This window comes from Galeopterus variegatus, unplaced genomic scaffold (assembly GCF_000696425.1).
Source record: "Galeopterus variegatus unplaced genomic scaffold, G_variegatus-3.0.2 Scaffold360, whole genome shotgun sequence".
NCBI classification, from domain to species: Eukaryota; Metazoa; Chordata; class Mammalia; order Dermoptera; family Cynocephalidae; genus Galeopterus; species Galeopterus variegatus.
In genome coordinates, this window is record NW_007726471.1 from 48475 (window position 1) to 58495 (window position 10021).

Below are 10021 nucleotides of genomic sequence, written 5' to 3' on the forward strand. Positions count from 1 at the left end.
TCCTATATAGGATCCGAACCCGCAGCGGGAGCGTCGCTGCGCTCCCAGCGCCACACTCTCCTGAGTGCGCCACAGGCTCGGCCCTGTCATCCCATTTTAAAGTTGAAGAAATTGAGGCTTAAAGTAGATACTCAGTGAATTGTTATTGAGTGTTGCCTGAGATCATATTGCTAGTTAAGGAGAGTCAGAGTCAGTTTTGAATGAGATCTGTCTGACCTCAAATCCTATACTTTTTCTGCTGCAGCAGAGTGGCATCAGGTATCATGGACTTTAGAACCAAACAAAGCTGGGTTCCATCTTATCTCTGCTACTTCCTAGCTTTGGGACTTGAGAAAGTTATTTAACCTCTTAGTTTATTCATTGGAAGATTAGGGCTGATATAATGTATGTAAAGCATCTAATACAGTATCTGGCCCAGAGTAGGTACTTATTAAATGACAGCTGCTATTAGTCATTCATATATTAAAAACAATATTTACCAAGGGCCTGATGTATGTCAGGCAGTGTGCTAGGTACTAGAGATATAAGTGGTGTGGGAGGACAGACAATAAATAAGTAAACAAATAAGGAAAACTATCAGATAATGTGGTAAGTTCCTTGTTGGAAATTAAAATAGGATAATGTGATAGAATAACTGGAGGTTATTTTAGATTAGGTAGATGGGGAAGGCCTCTCTGAACTGACATTTAAGCTGAGATCTGAAAGACAATAGGGAGCCAACTATGCCAAGATCAGAGAAAGAATATTCTGGGTAGAGGAAACAGCTGGTACAAAACCCAAGGTGGGCAAACCCAGATAAAGAATCACAGAAAAAGGGCCGGCCCGGTGGCACACTGGAGAGTGCGCCGCTTGGGAGCACAGCGGCGCTCCCGCCGAGGGTTCGGATCCCATGTGGAGACCGGTTCCCGCTCACTGGCTGAGCGCAGTGTGGGCACAACACCGAGGGTTGCAATCCCGTTGCCGGTCAGTAAAAAAGACAAAAAGGAGAAAAAAAAAAAAAAAAAGAATCACAGAAAAAAACCCTATAGGGGTTATATGTTAATATCCCTTATGAATATAGATGCAAAATTCTTAATAGAATTAGCAAACTAAATCCAACAACCAGTAAGGATTATACACCACAACTAAGAGGGATTTATCACAGAAATGCAAGGTTGGTTCCACATATGAAAATCCATCAGTGTAATAGTCCATATTTTAAAAAGCCACATTATTGTCTCAGTAGATATGGAAAAAGCATTGACAAAATCTAACACCCTCTCATGATTAAAATAAAAAATACTCAGCCAGCTGGTTAGTTCAGTCAGAGTGTGGTGCTGATGACACCAAGGTTCAGGGTTTAATCCCTAAATCAGCCAGATGCAAAACAAAAACAACTCAATAAACTAGGCATAGAAGTGTACTTTTTCAGCCTCAAAGATCATGTACAAAAAACCCACAGTTAACATTATCTTAATGAAGGACCAAAGCTTTTTCTCCAAGATCAGGAACAAGACAAAGATGTCTGCTCTCATCACTTCTATACAACATTGTTCTAGAGGTTTTAGCCAGGGCAATTAGGCAAGGAAAAAGGGAATAAAAAAAAAGGCAACCAGATTGGAAAGGAAGAAGTAAAACTATCTCTATTTGTAGATGACATTATCTTAAATATGGAAAATCATAAAGAATCTCCAAAAAACTATCCCCCCCAAAAAAAAGAAATCATGAAGAGCTAATAAACAGTAAAGACCCAAGTAAATGGAAAGACCTCTGTGTTCACTGATTGGATGAACTCAGCAGTAGTATTGTTGTCTCACTCTCCAAATTGATCTACATATTCAACACAATTTCTGTAAAAAATCCCATTTGGCTTCTTTGGAGAAATTGACAAACTGATCCTAAAATTTATATGGAATTATGGGGGGTCCAGAATGACCAAAACAATCTTGAAAAAGAACAGAATTGGAAGACTCACAGTTTCCTATTTCAAAACTTACAGCAAAGCCATAGAATTGAGAGTCTAGAAATAAACTCACACATTTTTTTGGTCAATTGATTTTTTTTAACATGTATGCCAAGACAATTCAGTGGAGAAAGAATAGTCTTTTCAACAAATGGACTGGGACAACTGGATGTCCACAATTAAAAAAAAAAAAAAATGAACTTGTACCCCTGCCTCACATCATATGCAAAAATTAACTCAAAATGGATCAGAGACTAAGAGTTAAAACTGTTAGAAGAAAACATAGGTGTAAATATTCATGACATTGGATTAGGCAATGGTGTCTTAGATGTGATGCCATAAAGCACAAGCAACTGAACTAAAAATAGAGAAATTGGAATTCATCAAAATTTAAAACTGTTGTGCTTCAAAGGATACTATCATGACAGTAAAGAAGACAACTGACAGAATGGGAGAAAATATTTCCAAATCATATATCTGATAAGGGTCTAGTATCCAGAATATATAAAGAACTCTTACAACTCTACAGCAAAAAGACAAATAGCCCAATGAGAAAATGGCCAATGAATGTGAATAGACATTTCTCCCCAGAAGATATACAAATAGCCAGTAAGCACATGAAAAGATGATCTACTTCATTAATCTTTAGGGAAATGCAAATCAGAATCACAATGAGATACTACTTCACACAAAGCTGTGTGCTATAAAAGACTGAGCACATATCTTGGAGCCAGAAGGTGGGGTTTGATTCCTAGAGCTGCCCTTTACTAACCAAGAGCAAGGTGCTTACCTTCTCTGAGTTTCTGCTTTTTTACCTTTAAAATGGGGTTAAGGACTCTGTACACAACTGTCAAGATCAAAGGAGATAAACTGTGAATTTAAGCCCACGCAAACATGGTTTTGATGGTAGTGATGGTAGACACTGAAATGATGATATTCTTAACATCACTTTCCTTTCTGCAGTGCCAAGACAATTCAGTGGAGAAATTTAAGCCCACGCAAACATGGTTTTGATGGTAGTGATGGTAGACACTGAAATGATGATATTCTTAACATCACTTTCCTTTCTGCAGTGCTCTGATAAGTTGAACTTTACTGCCTCAAGAACAAGAACTGTTTATTCTGAGTATGTGCTTAGCATGTTTGTTATTCTCAGTAAATGTAAATCTTTTTTTAGTCTGTAAGCATATTTCAAAAATATTGAGTTCTTTGAAAGAAAAAAATTACACACATGAAAATCATTTCATATTTTTTTTTGAGAGCAAGGGAAAGAAAAATGAGCCAGCAAGTTATATAAGAGAATATTGTACCAAAATATGACATATAGATGGTGATGGACACTTATGAACTTTTTCTTCAAATTTATTAAATTCTTTGATTTAATATTCAAATCATTCCAACAACCTAACTCTTCTGAAAGTTAAATGTCCTCTTTAAGGGATGTCATAAAAAGATCACAGCTGAAAATCAGAAAAGAGAATCTGATCCTTGTTCTGCCACTGCTGATAGCTGCATCTAACCTTGGGAAAATAGCAATATTTCTTTGAGCCTCACTTTCTTCATCTGTGAAATAGAGGATTGAAATACAGCTGAAAATAAATGTACTCAACTTAGAAATTTGAGAGAACTTATTTCCTGGTGTGTGTTCATTTTTATTAGCATTCATTCTTTTTTTTGGCGCTGGCCAGTACAGGGATCATACCCTTGACCTTGGTGTTGTCAGCACCATTCTCTAACCAACTGGGCTAACTGGCCAGCCCATTATTAACACTGAAATCAAGTTCTGGAATCTCAGGTATATTGGAAATGTGTTATATGATAAAGATGGCATTTCATTTTGGGGGGAAAGGTGAGATGGATTATCCAATAAATATCATTGAGAAACTAGCTAGCCATTGGAGGGGGTAACCCTCAAGTCCTTTTAAAATAAAAATAACTGCTGTACAATAATGCATATATAGTTAACAGTAGTATACTGTACACTTAAAATTTGTCAATAGGATAGAAAAAATAGATATAAAAATAGATTAAAAAATCAAAATAAACCTAGATGGATCAAGGATTTACTTATAAAAAATGAAACCACAAGGGCTGGAAAAAAGCACAGTTGAATAATTTTACAGTATTTAATAATCTGAGAGTGTCAGGTAGGCCTTTGTAAACATGATATGAACCACTGAAGTCATGAGAGAAAATACTCATAAATGTAACTTCATAAAATTATGTATGGGGGGAAAAAATGACTGTTCCCAAGGCTAAAAGTCAACAAACTGGGAAAAATATTCATAACACATACAAGAGTTAAAAGGCTAATTTCCAGGGCCGGCCTATGGCTCACTTGGGAGAGTGTGGTGCTGATAACACCAAGTCCACAGGTTTGAATCCCTATATAGGGATGGCCAGTTAGTTCACTTGGGAGAGTGTGGTGCTGACAACACCAAGTCAAGGGTTAAGATCCCCTTAAGATCTTTTGAAAAAAAAAAAAAGCTAATTTCCTTATATATAAAAGATTTTTGCAAATGAATTAATAAATAAGATGAGCAACCCAGTTTCTAAAAATATGGGCAAAGGGCATAAATAGGCAGTGCTGTAAACTGCATGCCCCCTCAACCTCACTGAGGCTTAATCCCAAATGTAACTGTTGAGGGTGGGAAATCCTGTTACGGTAATTGAAAGGTGAGCCTCGAAGAGGTGATTAGATTGTAGGACCATGCTGTATTGAATTGATTAATAATGGTGGTCAGGGGCGTGGTTCTGAGAGCTTTGAAAGGAAAGCACTTGAAGAGTCTTTCTCCCTGCTCTACCGTTTTCACAATGTGATACTCTGCCATCACTGTTGCCACCACCAAGGCTCTCACCACATGTGTTCCCTGGACTTTGGACTTCCCAGCCTCAAACACTAAGCAATAAATTTTGTTTTCTTACAAATTACCTGGTTCCATGTATTTTGTTATAAACAACAGAAATGGACTAATACAAGCAGTTTATAGAAGAATAAATAAAAAATGTAAGTAAATACATGGAAAGCTCCTTAGCCTTACTAATAATAAACAGCAATAGATTTTCATTTTTTTTCACTTATCATAGCAATTTAACAGTAAAATGTTGATGTTCCTTAACCCAGCCATTCCATTTAAACAAAACAAAACTATTCTCCAGAAATATATAAGTGCTGAAAGATATATCTACAAGGCTGTTGATTACCACACTTTATAATTTTATAATAGCAAGAAATTGAGAATAACTGAAATATCCATCATAAAGGCATTAGTTGCATAAATTATACATTCATAAACTGGAATGCTGTGCAGCAGATGCAAGTGAAATAGATAAGTGTGTACTGATGAAAAGTCCATCGTTATGGTTATCAAAAGTTCCTTGTGAAACAGTGTGTTCTAGACTTTTATATCAATAATATTTGTAGAAAAAAATACAGGGAAATACACATCAAATTGTTAACATTTGTTACCTCGGGATAGAAATACAGAATCCTATCACTTTCTAAAAGTTTTTACAACATAAATGCTGTAATGCTTGTCTTTTTTATAATGAGCATAAATTTTCAAATGGAAATATTAAGAAAGATATAAATATTGACTTAAAAATAATGTTTAAGATCTTATAAAATGCTGGAAAGACTGATGCAGAGGTCACATTTATGTTCTGTTTTATAAAGTTTTAGTGACTGAGTGCCCATTTCCTCTGTAATTGGGAGAAAAGTCAAACCATATTAATGCAAAATAGTAGCTGGAAAGGGTTTGTGTGTTGAGTGTATTCCTTTATCATACTTTCTTTAATTTTATTTGCAGATCCCATTGCAGACACTCTGGATGGAGAATGCCATTAAACTTCTGGATTTGGTAGAAGTTAACAATTCAATCCTTGCTGGTACTAACTTTGGATAGCTGACACGGAAGATATTTTTGCTACAGTCTATTTGAAAATGTGTCTGTGTTGCCATAGGTCACACTTACTAAAAATAAGGATTCTTTCAGTTTGTTTCAGTTAAATAATGATAATACTTTATATTCATTTATTGTTTCAGTCTTCGCAGCATTCACATGTATTTTCTCATTTAATCATCACAAGACCCTGGGAAGTAGGCAGAGCAGTGTTCCTATCCCATTTTAAGCTCTTTGATTTCCTACATTAAGGTTTTCAGGGAGTGTAAAATGACTTGGTTAATTTCATTCTGGTGACAATTATAATGAAAATATCTGAACAGCTCAGTGAAAATCTAAGGCAGGGTGTAGCATTTCACACCACAGGTCCACTCTGTGGCCCATCACTGCCCTCCCAGTATAGTGGACAGAGGAGAGTGAGCCACGGAGGGAGCTGGTGTAGTCCAGAGGTAGCTGGCGTTCCCCAGGAACCTGGGAATTGCGACTTGTTTGGGCAGGGATGGAAGGACCAGCTTAAATCCTAAGCATCCTGTACATCTCTCTACTGATGGGTAGTTATTTCCCCAAAATGGTAACACAAAACTTCTAGAGTCAGCATTTTAGGTGATCACTGGGAGACTGGGTGAAGGACTTGTAGCTTCTTATATGTATTGAAGGCTTTCCTTTGGGTTGGTGATGTACACAGAACACCATGGCTCCGTCGTAAGTTTGTATTACAAAGTCAGCGTCAGCAAATGTGTCCTCTTTAACACTAGTATTGCTTCCCAAAGTGGCTTTTGATTTTTAGGTATCATAAAGTTGCCTAATTATTTATTTTCCTCTCTCTCATATCTTTTTTTTTCCCCCATTCAGATCCAAAATTAACAGGACAGGCTGTTATTCCAGGATCAGTAATATACCACAAACAGTCACAAATACTGCTGGTTTATTGCAAGGTACATTTTGCTTTAGTTTCAAATTATATTTGTTTTGAGTTTATAGATTGTATCATTTATCATCTTTAGTTAGGATTTCACTTAACTGTCCATCAGATTGGGTCATAGACAGTTTAATTATCTTAAGAAATAGTGTAATTTCTAGCATAATTTTTTGAAAGTGATAAAATGTTACCAAACCATTATTGTTACTCAATCAATGAAAGGAGCTTCAGTAACTTGAGTGCTTTCAAATTTAATTAACAAGTTCTTGTGCTTGGTAACAAAAGATAGTCATATCGAAGTATCTGGCTGAACTACTATGGGGCACATATCCTACTTGATTTTGCTGCTCAACAGTAGTTAGAGAGGAGATTTATGAACGATTTAAAATGACATTGGAACCATTATTGTTTTATAAGACAATGGTGTGTTCTTGAGACGTGTTCTACATTTCTTCCATTTCCTGGGTATTTGCTGTCATGTGGTGTTTGTGTGAGGTGCATCAGGCTCAAGAAGGGGTGTTTAAAATGTGTGATAGATTAATCTGACCTACAAAGACTGTAGAAACAGAACTCTTCTCTTCATCTCTCTTCAGCTTACTTTCTCTGGAACAGTGTTGGGTGCCTGTGTCTGGCTGTCCTTGTCTGGGACTGTGTATATATGTATTGCATGTCTGCAGTTTGTTCTCATAGAACATGTGAATTTAAGTCTTACCAGTTGTGTTACCTCAGACAAATCACCTACCTCTCTGGGCATCAGTTTCCTCTTCTAAAATGGGGATGATATTGGATCTGCCTGCCTTTTAGATTTGTTGTTTTATGTCCAGTCACATTAAGATACGTAGATATCCTCTGAAAACTGTAAAGCACAAATATAACATTTTATTCTGCTCCGTTTATGTTTATCTAGGTTTATACAGGTCTGTACATTTATTCTGTCTTCTTAGTAATAAACAGAGTCGAAGAATTGTATATGTTACTTAGAACAGTGCTATTTGCAGCTAGGCATTTAGTAAAGGCTTGTTTATTTCCATGATAAAAATTTTATAAACTAAAATTTATTTAGATTTTCATTTTGCCATCACTGTTTGTCTTTTGCCCTTTAGGATGGCTGGATAGGTGTTCGATCAGTGATGCTTAAGAAAACACTAACAGCTACTGATTTCTACAATGGATATTTGCACCCCCAGTACCAAAAGAATTCCCAAGGTCAACCAAGTCAGTGCAGATTTCAGACTCTCAGACTTCCAACAAAGAAGCAGCAGAAAAGAAAATTGTTGCTGTGCAACAGTGCATTAAGAAGTTAGGAAAAAGATGGACAAGAACCTATTACATATTTGTAATTTATTAAAAGCCTTATTTACAAGGAAGTACCTTGACTTGCAAAGCAGATGGCACTGTTGGAGAAAGAGAAGATAATTGTCAAAATAGATGGGTTGCCTCACTTTCCACTTTGTGTGTAACAGTAGTTAAAAAGAGTTTTTTCTGGGCCGGCCCGGTGGCGCACTGCTACAGTGCGCCACTTGGGAGCATGGCGGCGCTCCCGCCGAGGGTTCGGATCCCACATACAGACCAGTTCCCGCTCACTGGCTGAGCGAGGTGCGGCCGCAACACCAAGGGTTGCGATCCCATTGCCGGTCCCGGTCCGGTACGGGCGCGACACTGAGGGTTGCGATCCGTTGCCGGACACGAAAAAAGACAAAAAGGAAAAAAAAAAAAAAGTTTTTTCTACTTGAATAACAAAAGAGGTTTAAATGAAATTTGTATTTATAATAATACAAAACTCAAGGAGATTGTATCTTTGCCTAATAGCAATGGCAACTAACTGGTGTGTGTATGTGTATATGTGTGTGTGTATATATATATATTTAAGAGATTCCTTCAAAAACAGTGCATCTATTTTTAAAATCATATGTCCCAGTTGACTGTTATCATTTTAGGAGTATTTAATCTGCATTTCTGATTTTCAATAAGTAGTAAATTCAGCTCTTTAAATTTCTGTACCAGGGAGGTCTCATCAAGTAGTAAACTTAGATATTGTTTAATAATCTCTGCCACATTGATATGTACTATAAATTCACATTTTACATCTAAGTTTTCTTGAAGTAGGAATATGCTAACATTTTTCAACTTACTTATGCAATAAAGATTACTGAGTATCTGGTCTGTGAAAATTCATCTCTGTCCCCAGGAGAGTCAAACAACCCTAGAGGAGAAAGAGGTACAGTGGCCAATTGTTGAGTTTTTCTTTGGGAATCTTAATATATCTGCTTTCCCTGTCTAGAATTCTGTCAGTTAAAATCTTTCTCCATTTGTTACTTCATCTATTCACTCAACATTATTGAGAAGGTGATCATATATTTGGTTATCTACATTAGGACACTTTCATGAGTGAAAAAAGCACTTAATAGCTACTCCAGGACATCAGGCATAAACCAGGGGTCTCCCAGGCAAATTGGACACCCCATTTATTGAGCATTTGCTGTGTGACTAGCCTATATACTGGTTGCTAGGGATTCAGAGATTAAATATTTTCCAACTTCAACCTACTGGACAGGCAAACAAGTAAGCAAATGTAGTATGGTTATAAATGCCATAATGAAGTACAATGGAAGCAGTAAGTATCCCTCAGGGGCCTCAGTGGAGGCTTTCCGGATTAGGTAAACTTAATCCAAGGTTCCAAAGCCTAAATTCACTATGCAGACTAAGGCCTCGAAGGGCATTCTAGCATGTTTTACAAGGAATTTTGGTAATGTGGCTCTTTAGCTGGGAGCATGATTGCTCTTTCATTAACAATCTAAGCCAAAAATTTGTTACCCATACTCTTGTATGTATGGCATAGTTTTATATACTTACGTACATACACATAGCTGGCTGGGAAAAAGCTAAAAATGGGTCATGGAAGAGAAACAAATGGCATGTTAATACCATAACTGATATGAATGGAATACGATGATAGAAATGAGACTAGAAAAGCAACCTGAGGCCCAATCATGGAGAGCTTTGAAAACCAGGAGAGTTTGGGCCCTTGTCTTGTATGCAATAGACTTGACCAGATTTGCGTTTTGGAAAGTTAACTTTGGTAGTGGTATGGGAGATACACTGGGGACGATCTATTGGGAGATGCTGTGGATTGACTGAGTTGTTTCCCCCAAAGTTCATACATTAGAAGCTTAATTCCCACTGTAATTGTTGAGGGTGGGAAATCCTATTATGATAATTGAAAGGTGGGGCCTTAAAGAGGTGATGAGATTGCAGGGC

General features: G+C 36.9%; 1 protein-coding gene across 1 annotated transcript in view; it reads left to right on the forward strand.

Moving 5' to 3' along the window:
* Positions 1 to 8130, forward strand: part of MTFMT (mitochondrial methionyl-tRNA formyltransferase) — an 18188-nt gene extending 10058 nt beyond the window's left edge. The window contains 4 exon segments of the mRNA XM_008567956.1: positions 5752 to 5830; positions 6697 to 6779; positions 7867 to 8025; positions 8028 to 8130. Of these exon segments, the coding sequence (XP_008566178.1) occupies positions 5752 to 5830; positions 6697 to 6779; positions 7867 to 8025; positions 8028 to 8111 (405 nt within the window). The 3' untranslated portion in view covers positions 8112 to 8130.
* The last annotated feature ends 1891 nt before the right edge of the window (positions 8131 to 10021 follow it).